Consider the following 21,381-nt stretch of genomic DNA (forward strand, 5'->3'; position numbering starts at 1 on the left):
TAAACCCATAAAATGATATAACCTTAAAGTGCAAAAGAGCCCCACCAATATCTTCATAAAATCCAATTGCCGTGGGCCAAAACTTTCCCACTGCTATAATCCACTTTACGCCCCAAACTTGGAATAAAATAACCAAGTGGACCCCAAACAAACAAGGGGCCCACCACCCACTAAGAGTAACCAAAATAATGGCCCATCAAACTCCATATACAGCACATATAGCTCAATTATAAAATAATTTGAATATAATACAAACAATTACCTGCTATACCAAAACCGTGGGCAAAACCACCCACATGATGCACTTCCCAAAACGACAACGTCAAGCACGTGGGCCACCATAAATTTTCTGAAAGATTTCAATACAACTTTGAGCTCACAAGTGGCCCCACTTACCACACCACCAAATCCAAAACTGGGCGGCAAAAAGCACAAAAAAACCCCACGTGAAACAAACCAGAAATGAGTTCAAAACCCAAAACATCAAGTGGGCCCCACGCCGCACTCTTCACAATATACTACCACCAAATTCAACGGCTTCTTCAACAAAACTGACTTGTGTGCCCAAGAAAAGAACACCCAGCATGCTCAAAAAAGTGGACTCCCACATCAACCACTAGCTAATATGTATAACAAGTATATATATAATATAATATAATATATATATATAAACATCACCTTCAGCCCAGACAAGTCCCACAATACACGGAACCTCTGCAAAACCGCTGCTTCAGCCCACTGTTTTCCACAATACCATCGTCATTTTTGAATGCAGGAAAACACAACCCAAGCGTCACCAACAAACAAGGTCACTCGCCAAGGGCGTGAAACCCACCTCAGCGATGAACCTCTACATCCTCAACACAGCTGACTCTGGAACAGTAACCCATCGCCGGTAAACATAACCCAGTATATCACTAATGATATATAAATACCATTGGCACAAGCTAATAGATCACCAGGCATCGCACTGGTCAACAGAAAGACCAGCGTACCAACACAAAAACACATCTCCGGCGGCACTCAATGCCGGAGACCTCCTAGATAACCAACCAGCGCCGAAGAAGAAGCTGAACAACTTCAAGCAACGCCGGAACAGTCACAGAAAAAAAAACATACCCGTGACTACCGCGGTCTGGACACCGTCAGCAAACGCTACATACACGTCGACAGCACACCCCAGGATCTGGAAACAACTGCACTAGCAACATAGAACGTTGCCCGCGAAGCGCCACCCACACCCGGAGTACCAACCCAGCTTCACTTCCATAATCACCAGAAAATCGAACCAGAAACGGCCCACAAACACTACAACCCTCATAAATCGGAAAGATGTCCAGCAGGAACCACAACAAGAAAGAATCCCAGAGTAACATCAACGACCCATGATCTGAACACCATCCACTGGCCGAAGCTTAATCAGAAGACAACAACGACCCAGGAAACTTCAAACCCTCCTAATCTGGATAAAAATAAGACCAGATTCAACAACAACACAAAAACAACCCAAACCAGACGAAGAATCTGATAAGGAACCCTCAAAACTCCATGGGTAACAACGGAGAGAGCTTTCTCTCTCTAGATTGTAGAGAGAGAAACTCTCAACCTAATCCCCTCGAGGAACTAGTTTCTCTCTAACCTTATTCGTCCTTCTCCAACCTTCTCTCTCTGGTTCTAGGAACTAATTAGTTTAGGGCCATTGATTGTTTCATTAGCTTAATTACCAAAGTTTAACTCAAACTAATCTTGCTTAGGTCCTAAGAAACAGAATTTTCTATGTAATTGTTGTTCAACGATATTTGGCCAATTCTTAAATCCAAAAGGATGAATTAGAATTCCCTATGATCTGCTTCCTATTTCTTATTCTTTTCTATAACTTTCTATTCTTGCTCCCGAGACGAAAGTTTCTCTCTAAACGTCTCCGTCCCTACGCATCCAACTCTCTTTTGTTCTAGGAACTTTAGCTTAGGCCACTAATTGTTTCATTAGCATAATTGCCCAAGTTTAACTATAACCAATACTGCTTAGGCCACTATAACCAATGTTTAGTGATGCTATGGGTTTGTTTTGGTCTCGGTTTTTAGCTGTCCTTCGCAGTGTTCATTATCCCTATCTCTCTTGATATGGCTGCAGAACAGTGTGTATTTTTTTTTGGATTTTGGTTTCTCTTTGCGTTAGCTTTTTGGTTTTCTGGGTTACTGATCTTCCTGTATAGTTGGTGTAGGGCCTGGGGTATTCCCCTTGTAATCTTGTATATCCTTTGTCTTTAATTTATGTCTTATTCACCCAAAAAAAGCCTCTAAGAAACAAAATTTACTGAGTAATCGTAGCGTAAAGATATTAGCTTAGGCACCTCATTTTAGCTTTTCTAAATCAGCTTAGTGTTCAATTCTGAACTCCAAATGGATGAATTCGAATTCCACTTGATTTTCTACTTATTTCTTATTCCATTTTCTCTTTTAGCTCACAAGAAGAAAGGTTCTCTCTAACCTTCTCCGTCCTTCTCTCTTTTGTTGTTGGAACGAATTAGCTGTGGCCATCGATTGTTTCGTTAGCTTAATTGGCCTCAAACTGATTTTGCTTGGCCTCTAAGAAAGAGGATTTACCGTGTAATTGTAGCTTAATGGTATTAGTTTAACTTAATGACCCCATTTTTGATTTCTGGTCTAAAATACTTTGATTTCTGGTATTAGTTTAACTTAACTTAATGCCCGTCAAATACTTTGATTCTGGTCTCAACACCCAGATTTTCTGAGTACGGTTTCTAACACTTGGGGGCAGTATATCCGGGGCGTTCCTATGTTTAGAGTCTGTCAAAAACTTAGGCATCTTAAAATTAGCCTTAAGCTTTTGAACAAAAAGGATTTTAGTGATATATCTACTCGTGTTCAGAATGCTAAGGCTAATTTGGATCTGATCCAGTATAAGCTGGATAAAGATCCTGTGAACAATGGGCTGCAAGTTCAGGAGAGAGAGGAGTTGAAAAAATACATTGAGCTTAGTAACTTAGAAGAAAGTCTTGCCCTTCAAAAATCCAGGGTGCAATGGCTTGGGCTTGGGGACAGAAATAGCAAATTCTTTTTTAGGTCTGTGAAGAGCAATATCAACAGAGGGAAAATTTTGAGTGTTGACATGGGTGATGGTACTAGGTCTACTAACAGTTCTGATATCCACACCTCTTTTGTCAATTTCTATACCAAGTTATTTGGCACTCTCTTTGTGGACCAATATAATGGCTTTGAGAGAATTCAATCTTTGGTGCATAAAAAAGTCTCTCCTTCTCAATATGACTTGATGTCTAAACCTGTTTCTGAGACTGAAATTAAGGAGGTTTTTTGGTCTTTAAAAGCCAATAAAGCCCCCGGTCCTGATGGGTATTCCGCTGGGTTCTTTAAAAATTCTTGGGATATAGTTGGTAAGGATGTCACATTAGCCATCAAGTCATTCTTTGACACTGGTAAACTTCTTTTTGAGGTCAATAGTACCATCATTGCTCTCATTCCTAAAGTTCCCAATCCTATGCATGTTGGTGACTATAGACCCATTTCTTGTTGTAACACCATCTACAAATGCATTGCTAAGATCATAGCTAATAGACTTAAATTGGCCCTCCCTGATCTGATTGATCCTGTGCAATCTGCTTTTGTCCAAGGTAGAAGGATCTCAGAATTTATTATTGTCAATTTATGTTTTGCTGATGATCTGATGATTTTTAGCAAAGGGGACCCTGGTACTGTTAATCTTATCATGCAGGGTTTGGAGGAATTTAGAAATCTGTCGGGCCTCACTCCTAATCCTAGTAAGAGTAACATTTTCTTCTCGGGTTGTAGTATACAGCTTAGAGAGGAAATCCTTCAGATTGCAAAATTTACTGAGGGTTCCCTCCCGGTTAGATACCTTGGTGTGCCTTTAATCACTACTAAGCTTAAAGTGTCTGATTGCCATATTTTGGTGGAGAGAATTACCATGAGGATCAAAAGTTGGACCAATAAATTGCTCTCTTATGCTGGTAGAGCCCAACTCATAAAGTCTATCCTGTTTTCAATGCAGGTGTATTGGTCCTCTCTTTTTATCCTTCCTAAGAAGATAGTTAGCGACATTGAGAGTATTCTTAGATCCTTTTTTTGGTCTGGGGTTGAGATGAAAAAGCATAGTGCTAAGATTGCTTGGAAGTATATCTGCAGAAATAAAAGTGAAGGTGGCCTTGGCTTTAAGGATCTGGAAATCTGGAACAAGGCTGCTATAGCCAAACATGTTTGGTATTTGTTTTCGGGCGGGGATTGCTCTATGTGGTGCCAATGGGTTAAGTCTTACTTGCTCAAAGGTAGGAGTTTCTGGTCCGTTAAGACCCCTAGTGATCCGTCTTGGGTTTGGAGGAAAATTTTGTCTCTTAGGAACTTAATTTATCCTCTCATCAAATTTAAGATTGGTAATGGTGACAATGTGTTTCTTTGGCATGACAACTGGCACCCTCTAGGTTCTCTTTGGCAGAGGTTTGGGCCTAGGATCCTTTATGATACTAACCTTCCTGACAGTTCTAAGGTTAGCCCTATTGTCTCTAATTGTTCTTGGAAGTGGCCTGTTTCTAATTCTTGGGAGATTAAGGAGTGGATCTCCTCCACTCCTTCATCTCTCTTACCTTCTCCGGGCTCTTCAGACACTCCGGTTTGGAGCTTGACTGCTGATGGTACTTTTTCTATCCAGTCAGTTTGGGATTGGTGGAGGGAAAAAGGGCCTAAAGTCCCTTGGTCTAAACTTATCTGGGGGCCCCCCTTTAATCCCTAGGGTTAGTTTTATTGTTTGGTTGGCCATTAACGAGAGACTTAATACTGGTGATAGGCTTCAATCTTTTGGTCTTGTCTCTAATCCTTGCTGCCCTTTCTGTCAAGCTCCTGAGGAGAATCACTCCCATCTCTTTTTCAGGTGTATTTTTTCCTCTAGGGTTTGGGGTGGCATGATGGCCAAATGTAATGCTAACTGGCCTTCTCTGTCTTGGTTGGGCACTGTTGAGTTTGCTACTAAATCTACCAGTGGTAATTCCTTGAAAATGCTGATTCTGAGGTTGTCTTTTCTCTGCACTGTCTACCACATTTGGATGGAGAGGAATAGTAGAATCTTTAGTAAGGTCCACAAACCTGAAGAGGTTGTTACTAACTCTATTATCCAAATGGTTAGGGGTAGGCTCTTTTCTTTGGATAACATTAAATTTTCTGCAGGTGATCACTGGTTTTTGGAGAAATGGAACCTTCCCTACAAAATTATGCAGCCGACCAATGCTACTGCAGATGGTAGGAGAATGAGTGGTGTGAGTTCACCTACAATTAGGGTCGAGTAGGTGTTCTTTTGTAGGTGTTCTTTTGTAGGTTCTTTCCTTTCTTATCAGGTTATGATGAATCCTATATCATTGAAGTGGCTAATTGGAGGGTTGAGTGATGTAAGCAAGCAAAGTATTCTATGCCACTGTGGGTTGAGTGAAGAGAGACAGTATACATGTTTTGCTCTAACATTTTTTATATATTATATATGTTTTATGTAGGTTTATGGAGCTTTCAAGTATACTACCTATCTTGTTCTATTGAGAAATCTGGTGAGGTGTGGGCCAAGTGGTGTGAGGTTCTATATGGAGTGTAAGAATGTTTTTTTACTGTGGGCCGAGTGTGGGGAGGTCGTATACAGTGTGTTTGTTATTTCTGCTGCTTTATGATCTTCATTACGGAGGTGGTAATTTCTATCCATGGCTGGTTGTGGTTCATGTCGTGGTTCGGTGGTGTGGTAACTCCTTATTCCGTAGTTACCTGAGGCTGTTAACAGTTTATTTCTCTCTTGCTGTGGAGGAGTGGTGGCTGATTGCTGTTCAGATTTGGGTGGCAGTTGGCAGGGTGTGTATGTACCATGGTGATGGCTGCTTCAAGCGCCTTGCCATGCTACAAGTGGGAGCTAATCAGTGGTCTTTCTTTTTATTTTTATTTATACACAGTTGTAGTTTGCAGTTTGCCTACTCCTACGGGTTGTGTAGGAGGTTTCATGTGTACTTTGGTGTCTCGTGTAACAGGTTTTTTGAGCAATTCGGTAGGATGGGCCCCTCTTGGTTCATCACTTCGGTTTGCTTGGGTTACTATTTTTGTATTATATTTATTTTGTTACAGGTGCCTATCCCTACGGGTTGTGTAGGGAGGTTTTGTGGGTGTGATGGTGCCCGTCCCTACGGGTTGTGTAGGGAGTTTTTGACTGTTGTAGTGGTGCTTGTTGGCTGCTGGTTTTGTCTTTTGTACAAGGTCCCTATTCATCATAGGATATGGCCTTTGTACAGTTCGATTGGCTAAGTTTTCTTTTGGCTCTCCTAATTTTCGGATGTAGTTCCTAGGTTTGGTCTAGTGTTTTTGTTTGTGTTTCTTTGGGCTTCGATGTCTGTGGGCTGAGGCCCGTGTTGTTTTTCTGTTGTTAGGGCCTGGGGTATGCCCCTTGTATTTTTTGTAAATCTTTCTGTTTTATATTATTTTTTATTCACCCAATAAAAAAAAATGACCCCATTTTAGGTTTTCTAAATCAACTAAGTTTTAAATTCTCAAATCCAAAAGGATGAAATTGAATTCCATTAGATTTTCACCCCATTCATAATTCTTTTCTCTTTTTCAGCTCTCAAGATGAAAGTTTCTCTCTAACGTTATCCGTCGGTCGCCGTGCTTGTCTCTTTTGTTCTGCGAACTAATTAGATTATATGTCACTAATTGTTTCATTAGCTTAATTGGCCAAGTTTGAATTAAGCTAATATTATTTAGCGCCTAAGAAACATAATTTAGTGAGTAATTGTAGCTTAACGATATTCACTTAAGCACCTCATTTTAGGTTTTCTAAATCAACTAAGTGTTCAATTCTCAAATCGAAAGGATGAATTTGAATTCCCATTGATGTTGTTCCTATTTCTCATTCTTTTTTCTCTTCTAGCTCTCAGAAAGAAAGTTTCTCTCTAACCTTATTCGTCCTTCTCCAACCTTCTCTCTCTGGTTCTAGGAACTAATTAGTTTAGGGCCATTGATTGTTTCATTAGCTTAATTGCCAAAGTTTAACTCAAACTAATCTTGCTTAGGTACTAAGAAATAGAATTTTCTAAGTAATTGTTGTTTAACGATATTAGGCCAATTCTCAAATCCAAAACGATGAATTAGAATTACCTATGATCTGCTTCCTATTTCTTATTCTTTTCTCTAACTTTCTATTCTAGCTCTCGAGACGAAAGTTTCTCTCTAAACGTCTCCGTCCCTACGCATCCAACTCTCTTTTGTTCTAGGAACTTGAGCTTAGGCCACTAATTGTTTCATTAGCATAATTGCCCAAGTTTAACTATAACCAATACTGCTTAGCCTATAAGAAACAAAATTTACTGAGTAATCGTAGCCTAAAGATATTAGCTTAGGCACCTCATTTTAGGTTTTCTAAATCCGCTTAGTGTTCAATTCTCAACTCCAAATGGATGAATTCGAATTCCACTTGATTTTCTACTTATTTCTTATTCCATTTTCTCTTCTAGCTCACAAGAAGAAAGTTTCTCTCTAACCTTCTCCGTCCCTCTCCGTCCTTCTCTCTTGTGTTGTTGGAACGAATTAGCTGTGGCCATCGATTGTTTCGTTAGCTTAATTGGCCTCAAACTGATTTTCCTTGGCCTCTAAGAAAGAGGATTTACCGTGTAATTGTAGCTTAATGGTATTAGTTTAACTTAATCACCCCATTTTAGGTTTTCTTAATGAACTAAGTTTTCAATTCTCAAATCCAGAATGATGAAATTGAATTCCATTTGATTTTCACCCCATTCATAATTCTTTTCTCTTTTTTAGCTCTGAAGATGAAAGTTTCTCTCTAACGTTATCCGTCCGTCGCCGTGCTTGTCTCTTTATTTCTGCGAACTCATTAGATTATGTCACTAATTGTTTCATTAGCTTAATTGGCCAAATTTGAATTAAGCTAATATTACATAGGGCCTAAGAAACATAATTTAGTGAGTAATTGTAGCTTAATGAAATTAACTAAAGCACCTCATTTTAGGTTTTCTAAATAGCCTAGGTGTTCAATTCTCAAATCGAAAGGATGAATTTGAATTCCCATTGATGTTCTTCTTATTTCTCATTTTTTTTTCTCAACTAGCACTCAGAAAGAAAGTTTCTCTCTAACCTTATTCGTCCTTCTCCAACCTTCTCTCTCGGGTTCTAGGAACTAATTAGTTTAGGGCAATTGATCGTTTCATTAGCTCAATTGCCAAAGTTTAACTCAAACTAATCTTGCATAGATCCTAAGAAACAGAATTTTCTAAGTAATTGTTGTTTAACGATATTAGGCCAATTCTTAAATCCAAAAGGATGAATTAGAATTCCCTATGATCTGCTTCCTATTTTTATTCTTTTCTCTAACTTTCTATTCTAGCTACCGAGACGAAAGTTTCTCTCTAAATGTCTCCGTCCCTACGCATCCAACTCTCTTTTGTTCTAGGAACTTTAGCTTAGGGCACTATTTGTTGCATTAGCATAATTGCCCAAGTTTAACTATAACCAATACTGCTTAGCCTCTAAAAAACAAAATTTACTGAGTAATCGTAGCGTAAGGATATTAGCTTAGGCACCTCATTTTAGATTTTCTAAATCAGCTTAGTGTTCAATTCTCAACTCCAAAAGGATGAATTCGAATTCCACTTGATTTTCTACCTATTTCTTCTTCCTTTTTCTCTTCTTGCTCACAAGAAGAAAGTTTCTCTCTAACCTTCTCCGTCCTTCTCCATCGTTCTCTCTTTTGTTGTTGGAACGAATTAGCTGTGGCCATCGATTGTTTCGTTAGCTTATTTGGCCTCAAACTGATTTGGCTTGGCCTCCAAGAGGATTTACCGTGTAATTGTAGCTTAATGGTATTAGTTTAACTTAATAACCCCATTTTAGGTTTTCTAAATGACCTAAGTTTTAAATTCTCAAATCCAAAAGGATGAAATTGAATTCCAGTTGATTTTCACCCCATTCATAATTCTTCTCTTTTTTAGCTCTCAAGATGAAAGTTTCCCTCTAACGTTATTCGTCCGTCGCCGTGCTTGTCTCTTTTGTTCTGCGAACTAATTAGATTATGTCACTAATTGTTTCATTAGCTTAATTGGCCAAGTTTGAATTAAGCTAATATTATTTAGCGCCTACAAAACATAATTTAGTGAGTAATTATAGCTTAACGATATTAACTTAAGCACCTCATTTTAGGTTTTCTAAATCAACTAAGTGTTCAATTCTCAAATTGAAAGGATGAATTTGAACTCCCATTGATGTTCTTCCTATTTCTCATTCTTTTTTCTCTTCTAGCTCTCAGAAAGAAAGTTTCCCTCTAACCTTCATCGTCCTTCTCCAAACTTCTCTCTCTGGTTCTAGGAACTAATTAGTTTAGGGCCATTGATTATTATGTATGGTTACATTAGTTTAGTTTCTGTCTTTTCTTTGTATATAGCTAGCTTTTGTTTTCTTTTGGTTTACTGTATAGTGTTTGGGTTAGGGCCTGGGGTATGCCCCTTGTCTTTGGTGTAAGTTTTTTGTCTTTTATTTTATGACTTATCCACCCAAAAAAATTGCCAAAGTTGAACTCAAACTAATCTTGCTTAGGTCCTAAGAAATAGAATTTTCAAAGTAATTGTTGTTTAACGATATTAGGCCAATTCTCAAATCCAAAAGGATGAATTAGAATTCCCTATGATCGGCTTCCTATTTCTTATTCTTTTCTCTAACTTTCTATTCTAGCTCTCGAGACGAAAGTTTCTCTCTAAACGTCTCCGTCCCTACGCATCCAACTCTTTTGTTCTAGGAACTTGAGCTTAGGCCACTAATTGTTTCATTAGCATAATTGCCCAAGTTTAACTATAACCAATACTGCTTAGCGTCTAAGAAACAAAATTTACTGAGTAATCGTAGCGTAAGGATATTAGCTTAGGCACCTCATTTTAGGTTTTCTATATCAGCTTAGTGTTCAATTCTCAACTCCAAAAGGATGAATTCGAATTCCACTTGATTTTCTACCTATTTCTTATTCCTTTTTCTCTTCTAGCTCACAAGAAGAAAGTTTCTCTCAAACCTTCTCCGTCCTTCTCCATCGTTCTCTCTTTTGTTGTTGAAATGAATTAGCTGTGGCCATCGATTGTTTCATTAGCTTAATTGGCCTCAAACTGATTTGGCTTGGCCTCTAAGAAAGAGGATTTAACGTGTAATTGTAGATTAATGGTATTAGTTTAACTTAATGACCGTATTTTTGGTTTTCTAAATGACCTAAGTTTTAAATTCTCAAATCCAAAAGGATGAAATTGAATTCCAATTGATTTTCACCCCATTCATAATTCTTCTCTTTTTTAGCTCTCAAGATGAAAGTTTCCCTCTAACGTTATCCGTCCGTCGCCGTGCTTGTCTCTTTTGTTCTGCGAACTAATTAGATTATGTCACTATAGCGACCCCGGTCTTTTTCCATTTGATTATTGTATCCGGACTTAGGTTCCGTAGCTCCTGCCATTGTATTACGATTGTTACCGTCCTTTAATTTCCTATTTCTGAGTTGGGGGATGCAATGGGCAGGTTCGTAGCAGGTTGGTTGAGCTTGGGAGCAAAGGGTTACTGCCCAGAATTTTGACCCTTCGCTCGAGCTGGTAGTTCTCCACTCGAGCGAGCTCTTTGTTTTGGTCCGTCGCTCGAGCCAGGGTTTCTTCGATCGAGCGTGGAGTGCGTTTTGTAGTTAGACTAGAGAGCAGAGGTTTTTGGCTCGAGCGAGCTTTTCTTCGCTCGAGCGAGTTAGTTCGTTCTTCGCTCGAGCGAGAGTTCCTTCGCTCGAGCGTGTATCTGGTTACAGACCTGAGGGTTTGAGTTCTTCGCTCGAGCGATATTTCTTTCGCTCAAGCGAGCTTTTGGGTTGTTGGCTCGAGCAAGGATTCCTTGGCTCGAGCGTATCTTTTCTGTATCTGGTCGCTCGAGCGACCAAGTCTTCGCTCGAGCGAGCCTGTCAGGTTTAAATAGGCAGCAGCGTGTTTCAGATCAGTTTTTCATACACTTTCATATTCCAAAACCCTAGTTACGAGTTCTCTCTCCCTCTACACACCTTCTCTCTTAGGATTGATCTACTTAGAGTGGGTTTCTACCTTAGATCCTTTATTAAAAAGATAGAGCGAGTCGAGGGCTTCCATTTAATCTGAATATTTAGTGATTTAGAGCACATTGAAATTTGGGTATTCATCTCTGTCTTCTCCATTCGGGTTATTTCCTTCGAGGTAGGGATTTCCTACTCCATTTTATAAGTTTTGTTCTAAGTTTTGGTATTTTGATATGTTGGGATTACTTTGATAATTTTGGGAAAAACCCTAGTTGTAATAATTAAATTAATTTGTATAATTAATTTAAGGGAATTGAGGAATTGGGTTAAATTCATGAAATTGGGAAATTATTGATTAAATGGTGTAGTTGAATAATTTATATCACTCGCCTATTGAATTGTTGTTATAGTTATTTCCAAGTCTAGAAATAACTGTTTTGGGCTATCGGTGGAGGATAGTCGTGATTGTTGTAGACAATGCATGTGGATTAGGTATAACTGAAACTAATCACATTGGTTGAGTTATTAATTTTGACTGTTGAATTAATACAGACATTATGTGTATTGATTGTGTGATGTATATGTTATGTGTTTGCATACTTTGTTTTGTGTGGGAGGAGATAGGGGATGTACTCTACGGTTTAGGGGAAGATAGGGGATGGACCTCTAAACCGGATTTTGTTTGGGAGGAGATAGGGGATGGACTCCATTAGCATCACTTTTATGTGTGCTTATTTATATTGAAGTGTTTTGTTGATACAGCACTAAAATGTGTATCAAATTGGAAGTATGAAGTGTTTTGGTTTGAGCTTGAGTCTCATTTGTTTGTTGATATTGGAAGAATGTGAATTTGATATATAGAGTACACTGTTGTAAGTTTGGCCAGGTTCTGAGCCATATTGAATTAATATATTGGAAAGTAAAACGTGTTTAGACATTAATGTCATGAAACTGTATAAAGATATAACTGATTATCTTGGTTAACCAACTATTGAATGCTATTGCTTTATTCAATGCTTATATTTGGTTTAGTATATTTCTACTGGGCTGTGGCTCACCCTTTATGGGAACATCATTTTCAGGTTCAGGTGATAAGCTACCTCCAAGGAATTAGCTTGGGAGGGTTTGGTTTCTGGATTTTGAAGGAGGCTATCTTTAGTTAATTGTCTTTATTTATTAGTACATGTAAACATTCAAGCCTTGGGCTTTTCTTGTATTGAGTTAGAACTCATATTTTGTATCCAAGTGTTGGCTTGGAAAGATGTAAGCCTGTTGGGCATTTTATTCGATGTTACATGTAATGCTTTTATTTAGTAATACTCTGACGAATGAATTAATAAATTATTTTCTTTAAATAATGCATGTCAATGATATATATATAATGGGTTAATTTTGAGGGCGTTACGACTTGGTATCAGAGCGTACCGGGTTTGAATACTTTGGGTACGTGGGAAGTGATTAGTATCACATTGGGTTCGTCTCGTTTGATAGAGACTTAGTGTAATGTTATATGCTTATGTGATAACATGTTTATGTGATTATGTGGGTATGGAATGTAGTTCCTAGGATGTTGATTGGACCCTTGAGTTTCTAGTAGTCTCTTTGGAAAGGCACTTGATCACTGCTGCTTCCAACCAGAACTATAGTAACGCATTGGGACTATCATTATCCGGGAATGAAATTCGTAGGTGCTTATGTGATTATGTGCTTACGTGGAATGTATTATTGTTGTCCAATGCATTAGGACGCGAGTGTTTAGCTTCGGCACATTTATTAATGTGCTAATGTCTTTGTTTCCTTTATTAGGATGTCAGGACGAGGACGAGGACGCGGTAGGCGTGGTAGGCCGGGTAGGCAGGAGGTGCCTGTGCCAGAGGAGATTCCGATAGTTCAGGAGGGAATTGGCCAGGCCAACGTGGCCGAGCCAGTAGGCCAGCAGGCTATGGGCGCTCTAGCCCGAGAGATAGCAGGGGCATTCAGGGAGTTAGTAGGCATTCTCAGAGCTAAGAATCAAGCTCGGGATGTTGCTGCAGATGCAGGACCTTCCTTTCTGAAGAGGGAGTTCTTCCGGTCTAATCCGGATGAATTTGTGAGTGATCCTAAAGAGCCGCTTAAGGCAGATGAATGGCTCGAATAGACAACGAAGACGTTTGAGATGCTTGGCATCGAAGACGAAGGGTTGAAAGTGACCTTGGCATCTTTCCAGTTGAAGGGGGATGCGGGTCAGTGGTGGAAGTTTACTAAGGGTCGTATAGGAGGTACATGGGAGGCTTTTGTGAATGCTTTCCAGGAGAAGTTCTTATCTCCAGCAGTCAGGGAGAAGCTGCGAGACCAGTTTTGTCAGCTTAAGCAGTCGAGTTCTTCAGTGGCCGAGTTTGAGGCTGCATTTACTAGCTTGTCCAGGTTTGCACCTAAGTTGGTGGCGTCTGAGGAACGCCGCTGTATTGAGTTTGAGAAGAAGTTGAGGCGTGGCCTCAAGCTGAGAGTTGGGGGAACTATGATTCGGGATTATGGGCGTATGGTTGATGCTGCAGCCCACATGGAAATCATGATGCAGGAGGAGGAGGAAGGACAGAAGGGCTCCAAGAGGAGTCAGGATGGTCAGAGTGATGGTAGGAGACAGAAAGGTTTTAATCCTCAGCAGTCTCAAGGTAGCTTTTCTAGATCGACTTTTCCTGTGCCGAGTGCTAGTTCGGGGAAAGGCAGTCAGGGAGACATTACCTGTTTCAAGTGTGGCCAGCTGGGCCACAAGTCTCCAGTTTGTCCTCAAAGGGGAGGAGTGCAGAGAGCAGCATCATCTTCGGCTCGATCTCAGAGCCAGAGTCAGGGTAGAGGCCAGCCACTCTCGTGTTATCAGTGTGGTCAGCCAGGGCATATGAAGAGGTATTGCCCGCAGTTGGGTGGCACACCTGGTGCATCTGGTTTGAGGCAGGTTCAGGGTCAGCAGCCAGCTCAGTCAGGTCAGGCCTCGAGGGCCAATCAGGGGGCTTCATCGTCCCAGTCGGTACAGCAATCTTATGCTCCTAGGGGTGAGCAGGTTGATCAGAGGTCGTCTGGGCGCGTGTACGCTGTTACCGCGCAGGATCTTGTGCCAGCACCATCAGTTGTGAGAGGTACCTTCTTGTTTTGCAACTCGGTTGCTAATGTTTTGATTGATACGGGTGCATCTCATTCCTTTGTGTCTGCTGCATTTGCATCTGTTTTGGAGTTGGAGTTAGCACAGTTAGCATCTCCTATTTGTGTATTGTCACCTCTTGGGGGTGAATTGATTTTGAAACAAGGTGTTAGGGGTTGTGATATTGAGGTTGATTATCATAGAATCCCATTTTCCTTTGTAGTTATGCCTATGAGGGGTTTCGATGTTATTTTGGGTATGGACTGGTTATCGTCATACCGGGCAGTTATTGATTGCTACCGCCAGAGGGTCACTTGTTGTACCGTGAGCGGAGAGTATTTTCATTTTCTGGGGGACCGGGTTGGTGATGTGTTGCCACCGGGGTATGTTCCACGAGGACGAAGTGAGCTTAGTGGTCTACTTGCTAACCTTTCGATTAGTGAAGATGAGGAGACACAGATTGTGTTGCCAAGGGTGGTTTGTGAGTACTCGGACGTCTTTCCTGAGGATCTTGTTGGTTTGCCACCGCATCGGGAGATTGAGTTTTCTATTAACCTAGTGCCCGGCACGACACCGATTTCTATGGCACCTTATCGTTTTGCCCCAGCCGAGTTAGTTGAGTTGAAGATTTAGCTCCAGGAGTTACTAGACAAGGGTTTTATACGTCCTAGTGTTTCGCCGTGGGGAGCACCGGCCCTCTTTGTTAAAAAGAAAGGTGGTGCTTTGAGACTTTGTATAGATTACGGGAAATTGAATCGGGCTATGGTTAAGAATAAGTATCCTATGCCTCATATAGATGATCTATTCGATCAGTTGAAGGGTTCCCGTTGTTTCTCGAAAATAGACTTGAGATCGAGTTATCATCAGTTAAGAGTCAGGGAGGAGGATATTCCGAAAACGGCATTCCGTACGCGGTATGGCCACTATGAGTTTCTGGTGATGCCATTTGGGCTCGCCAACGCACCGACAGTTTTTATGGATTTGATGAACCGGATATTCCGGGAATTTTTAGATCGTTTTGTAGTTGTCTTCATGGACGACATCCTTATCTATTCACCTTCTGAGGAGAAGCACAAGGAACACTTGAGAGTGGTGCTTGAGTTACTTAGAGCCCATAAGCTTTATGCCAAGTTTGGGAAGTGTGAGTTTTGGCTAGAAGAGGTCAAGTTCTTAGGCCATGTCGTTTCTGGGGAAGGAGTGTCTGTTGATACATCCAAGACTGAGGCGGTGCAAGATTGGGCACAGCCTAAGAGTGTGTTTGAGATTCGCAGTTTTCTGGGGTTAGCTGGGTATTATCGTCGGTTTGTGAAAGATTTCTCCAGATTAGCTTCGCCTTTGACTAGATTGACTTGGAAGGGAGTCAAATTTGTATGGAGTGAGACTTGTGAAAAGTTGTTTCAGGAGTTAAAAGTTAGACTGACCACCGCTCCAGTATTGATTATTCCAGAGAGAGGGTTGGGTTATGCAGTCTATTGTGACGCCTCACGAGAGGGTCTGGGTTGTGTGTTAATGCAAGAAGGGAAAGTAGTTGCCTATGGCTCACGTCAGTTGAAAATTCACGAGCAAAATTACCCTACGCATGATCTAGAGTTAGCAGCTGTGATATTTGCCTTGAAGATTTGGAGGCATTATCTTTATGGTGAGAAATTTGAGGTATTCTCGGATCATAAGAGTCTGAAATACTTGTTTACACAGAAAGACTTGAACTTGAGGCAGAGGAGGTGGATGGAATTTATAGAGGATTATGACTTTGAGTTGCATTATCATCCGGGAAAGGCCAATGTGGTGGTCGATGCCCTTAGCAGGAAACCTGTTGGTGACATAGCTAGTATAGCCATTCGAGAATGGGAGATGTTGGGTGCACTTGGGGAGTTTGATTTACTTCTGGGCGAATCCGTTGAGGCTGCGGCCTTGTTTTCTATTGTTGCACAGCCTACACTTGTACTCAAGTGTTAGAGGCTCAGAGAGGTGACCTTGAGGTAGAATCTCTCCGTGACAAGATTTCCGGTGGGAAGGTTGAGAAGGGTTTGATGGTGTATTCCGACCTGAGTGTGAGATACCGAGACCGTCTGTTTGTGCCGGAGTCTTGCCGAGAGGAGGTACTCCGAGAGTTTCATCATTCACGCCTTGCGGTGCATCCGGGAGGCACTAAGATGTATCGGGATTTGGGTCGCCAGTTTTGGTGGCGGGGTATGAAGAGAGATGTGGCAGCTTTCGTATCTAAGTGCCTTACTTGTCAGCAAGTGAAGGCCGAACATCAGAGGCCAACGGGGTTTGTTGCAACCCTTGCCTATTGCCGAGTGGAAGTGGGAACACGTCACTATGGACTTCGTTGTGGGTCTTCCGAGGACTCAGCGGGGTAGTGATGCTATTTGGGTGGTTGTAGACCGGTTGACTAAGTCGGCGCACTTTATTCCTATGCGTGTTAGAGATTCAGTCGATCATCTGGCCGATTTATATATTCGGGACATAGTGAGGTTACACGGGGTTCCAGTGACGATCATCTCAGATAGAGATCCTCGTTTTACTGCCAGGTTGTGGCAGAGTTTGCAGAGTGCCTTAGGCACTAAGTTGATCTTTAGCACAGCTTATCATCCTCAAACTGACGGGCAGTCCGAGCGTACTATTCAGATCCTTGAGGATATGCTTCGAGGGTGTGTTCTAGACTTTAGTGGGTCGTGGGAGAGGCACTTGCCATTGGTAGAGTTTGCCTACGACAACAGTTTCCAGTCTAGTATTGGTATGGCACCATTTGAGGCCTTGTATAGCCGACCGTGTAGATCTCCTGTTTGTTGGGCCGAGGTGGGTGATGCACGTCTGTTGGGTCCGGAGTTTGGTGAGTGAAACGACGGAGAAAGTTGAGCTCATCCGTAAGAGGCTTGTTACAGCACAGAGTCGTCAGAAATCTTATGCCGACCGTAGGAGGAGACCTTTGGTGTTTGAGGTGGGTAATCATGTCTTTCAGAAGATATCACCTAGACGGGGTTTGATGAGGTTTGGGAAGAGCGGGAAGTTGTCCCCTCGGTTCATTGGTCCGTTTGAGATCCTTGGGAGGATTGGCGAGGCTGCTTATCGTTTAGCTTTACCGCCGCAACTGTCCGGAGTACATGAAGTGTTTCATGTGAGTATGCTTCGGAAATATGAGCCGGATCCATCACATGTGTTGGATTGGACCGATTTAGTGGTTGATGAGGATGTCTCATATGAGGAGAGACCGGTTCGGGTCTTGGATAGGCGGGATCAAGTTTTGCGAGGCAAAACCATCCCTTTGGTCAAAGTTTTGTGGAGACATCACGGAGTGGAGGAAGCCACTTGGAAACGTGAGTTGGAAGTCCGCGAAAAATACCCGGACATGTTTATTGATTTGTAATCTTGTATTTAGATTTTGTAATATTGTTGAACTTAAGAGCCTTACATATGTCTTAAGTTGTAAAACGTTGAGTATGTTTTAGTAAATGGGTGTATCTTGAAACTTGCTTCATTATAGAAGTTTAGTGTAGCATTGCATATGTTGATTACATTGCTGAATGTGTTATATATTTATTCACCCAAGAATGTGTTATATATATCATGCAATTGAATATGATATGGGGATTGCTAACATTGAAAGGAATAATGCATAATAGTGATGCATGCTGAAATATATGTTGTTTTATATACATATTGTGAGATGCCTCTTGATAAAGAGATGAAATGACCAGTATTGGGTCAAGCTGTTTATTATTGTTATATAATATCTTTGGGAATTGAGAAAAAACTTGTTTTTTTTTTTTTTTTTTTTTTTTTTTTTTTTATAAACTTATGCTTAATTTCGGGGACGAAATTCTTTTAAGGGGGGAGGTTATAGCGACCCCGGTCTTTTTCCATTTGATTATTGTATCCGGACTTAGGTTCCGTAGCTCCTGCCATTGTATTATGATTGTTACCGTCCTTTAATTTCCTATTTCTGAGTTGGGGGATGCAATGGGCAGGTTCGTAGCAGGTTGGTTGAGCTTGGGAGCAAAGGGTTGCTGCCTAGAATTTTGACCCTTCGCTCGAGCTAGCAGTTCTCCGCTCGAGCGAGCTCTTTGTTTTGGTCCGTCGCTCGAGCCAGGGTTTCTTCGATCGAGCGAGGAGTGCGTTTTGTAGTTAGACCAGAGAGCAGAGGTTTTTGGCTCGAGCGAGCTTTTCTTCGCTCGAGCGAGTTAGTTCGTTCTTCGCTCGAGCGAGAGTTCCTTCGCTCGAGCGTGTGTCTGGTTATAGACCTGAGGGTTTGAGTTCTTCGCTCGAGCGATATTTCTTTCGCTCAAGCGAGCTTTTGGGTTGTTGGCTCGAGCAAGGATTCCTTGGCTCGAGCGTATCTTTTCTGTATCTGGTCGCTCGAGCGACCAAGTCTTCGCTCGAGCGAGCCTATCAGGTTTAAATAGGCAGCAGCGTGTTTCAGATCAGTTTTTCATACACTTTCATATTCCAAAACCCTAGTTACGAGTTCTCTCTCCCTCTACACACCTTCTTTCTTAGGATTGATCTACTTAGAGTGGGTTTCTACCTTAGATCCTTTATTAAAAAGATAGAGCGAGTCGAGGGCTTCCATTTAATCTGAATATTTAGTGATTTGGAGCACATTGGAATTTGGATATTCATCTCTGTCTTCTCCATTCGGGTTATTTCCTTCGAGGTAGGGATTTCCTACTCCATTTTATAAGTTTTGTTCTAAGTTTTGGTATTTTGATATGTTGGGATTACTTTGATAATTTTGGGAAAAACCCTAGTTGTAATAATTAAATTAATTTGTATAATTAATTTAAGGGAATTGAGGAATTGGGTTAAATTCATGAAATTGGGAAATTATTGATTAAATGGTGTAGTTGGATAATTTAAATCACTCGCCTATTGAATTGTTGTTATAGTTATTTCCAAGTCTAGAAATAACTGTTTTGGGCTATCGGTGGAGGATAGTCGTGATTGTTGTAGAAAATGCATGTGGATTAGGTATAACTGAAACTAATCACATTGGTTGAGTTATTAATTTTGACTGTTGAATTAATACAGACATTATGTGTATTGATTGTGTGATGTATATGTTATGTGTTTGCATACTTTGTTTTGTGTGGGAGGAGATAGGGGATGTACTCCACGGTTTAGGGGAAGATAGGGGATGGACCTCTAAACCGGATTTTGTTTGGGAGGAGATAGGGGATGGACTCCATTAGCATCACTTTTATGTGTGCTTATTTATATTGAAGTGTTTTGTTGATACAGCACTAAAATGTGTATCAAATTGGAAGTATGAAGTGTTTTGGTTTGAGCTTGAGTCTCATTTGTTTGTTGATATTGGAAGAATGTGAATTTGATATATAGAGTACACTGTTGTAAGTTTGGCCAGGTTCTGAGCCATATTGAATTAATATATTGGAAAGTAAAACGTGTTTAGACATTAATGTCATGAAACTGTATAAAGATATAACTGATTATCTTGGTTAACCAATTATTGAATGCTATTGCTTTATTCAATGCTTATATTTGGTTTAGTATATTTCTACTGGGCTGTGGCTCACCCTTTATGGGAACATCATTTTCAGGTTCAGGTGATAAGCTACCTCCAAGGAATTAGCTTGGGAGGGTTTGGTTTCTGGATTTTGAAGGAGGCTATCTTTAGTTAATTGTCTTTATTTATTAGTACATGTAAACATTCAAGCCTTGGGCTTTTCTTGTATTGAGTTAGAACTCATATTTTGTATCCAAGTGTTGGCTTGGAAAGATGTAAGCCTGTTGGGCATTTTATTCGATGTTACATGTAATGCTTTTATTTAGTAATACTCTGATGAATGAATTAATAAATTGTTTTCTTTAAATAATGCATGTCAATGATATATATATAATGGGTTAATTTTGAAGGCGTTACAGTCACTAATTGTTTCATTAGCTTAATTGGCCAAGTTTGAATTAAGCTAATATTATTTAGCGCCTACAAAACATAATTTAGTGAGTAATTGTAGCTTAACGATATTAACTTAAGCACGTCATTTTAGGTTTTCTAAATCAACTAAGTGTTGACCTCTCAAATCGAAAGGATGAATTTAAATTCCCATTGATGTTCTTCCTATTTCTCATTCTTTTTTCTCTTCTAACTCTCAGAAAGAAAGTTTCTCTCTAACCTTCTTCGTCCTTCTCCAACCTTCTCTCTCTGGTTCTAGGAACTAATTAGTTTAGGGCCATTGATTGTTTCATTAGCTTAATTGCCAAAGTTTAACTCAAACTAATCTTGCTTAGGTCCTAAGAAATAGAATTTTCTAAGTAATTGTTGTTTAACGATATTAGGCCAATTCTTAAATCCAAAAGGATGAATTAGAATTACCTATGATCTGCTTCCTATTTCTCATTCTTTTCTCTAACTTTCTATTCTGGCTCTCGAGACGAAAGTTTCTCTCTAAACGTCTCCGTCCCTACGCATCCAACTCTCTTTTGTTCAAGAAAATTGAGCTTAGGCCACTAATTGTTTCATTAGCATAATTGCCCAAGTTTAACTATAACCAATACTGCTTAGCCTCTAAGAAACAAAATTTACTGAGTAATCGTAGCGTAAGGATATTAGCTTAGGCACCTCATTTTAGGTTTTCTAAATCAGCTTAGTGTTCAATTCTCAACTCCAAAAGGATGAATTCGAATTCCACATGATTTTCTACCTATTTCTTATTCCTTTTTCTCTTCTAGCTCACAAGAAGAAAGTTTCTCTCTAACCTTCTCCGTCCTTCTCCATCGTTCTCTCTTTTGTTGCTGGAATGAATTAGCTGTGCCATCGATTGTTTCGTTAGCTTAATTGGCCTCAAACTGATTTGGCTTGGCCTCTAAGAAAGAGGATTTACCGTGTAATTGTAGCTTAATGGTATTAGTTTAACTTAATGACCCCATTTTAGGTTTTCTAAATCACCTAATTTTTAAATTCTCAAATCCAAAATAATGAAATTGAATTCCATTTGATTTTCACCCCATTCATAATTCTTCTCTTTTTTAGCTCTCAAGATGAAAGTTTCCCTCTAACGTTATCCGTCCGTCGTCGTGCTTGTCTCTTTTGTTCTGCGAACTAATTAGATTATGTCACTAATTGTTTCATGAGCTTAATTGGCCAAGTTTGAATTAAGCTAATATTATTTAGCGCCTACAAAACATAATTTAGTGAGTAATTGTCGCTTAACGATATT

General features: G+C 40.3%; 1 protein-coding gene across 1 annotated transcript in view; it reads left to right on the forward strand.

Moving 5' to 3' along the window:
* Window positions 1–2,799: 2,799 nt before the first annotated feature.
* The window catches only part of LOC145823901 (uncharacterized), a 47,119-nt gene continuing 28,537 nt past the window's right edge, over window positions 2,800–21,381 (forward strand). Inside the window, exons 1-6 of the mRNA XM_082923454.1 lie at window positions 2,800–4,687; window positions 5,217–5,305; window positions 5,384–5,434; window positions 5,537–5,627; window positions 5,719–5,879; window positions 5,991–6,052. Of these exons, the coding sequence (XP_082779580.1) occupies window positions 2,800–4,687; window positions 5,217–5,305; window positions 5,384–5,434; window positions 5,537–5,627; window positions 5,719–5,879; window positions 5,991–6,052 (2,342 nt within the window). The remainder of the gene's footprint in view (window positions 4,688–5,216; window positions 5,306–5,383; window positions 5,435–5,536; window positions 5,628–5,718; window positions 5,880–5,990; window positions 6,053–21,381) is intronic.

This window comes from Camellia sinensis, chromosome 4 (genome assembly GCF_055761805.1).
Source record: "Camellia sinensis isolate YWXY chromosome 4, ASM5576180v1, whole genome shotgun sequence".
NCBI classification, from domain to species: Eukaryota; Viridiplantae; Streptophyta; class Magnoliopsida; order Ericales; family Theaceae; genus Camellia; species Camellia sinensis.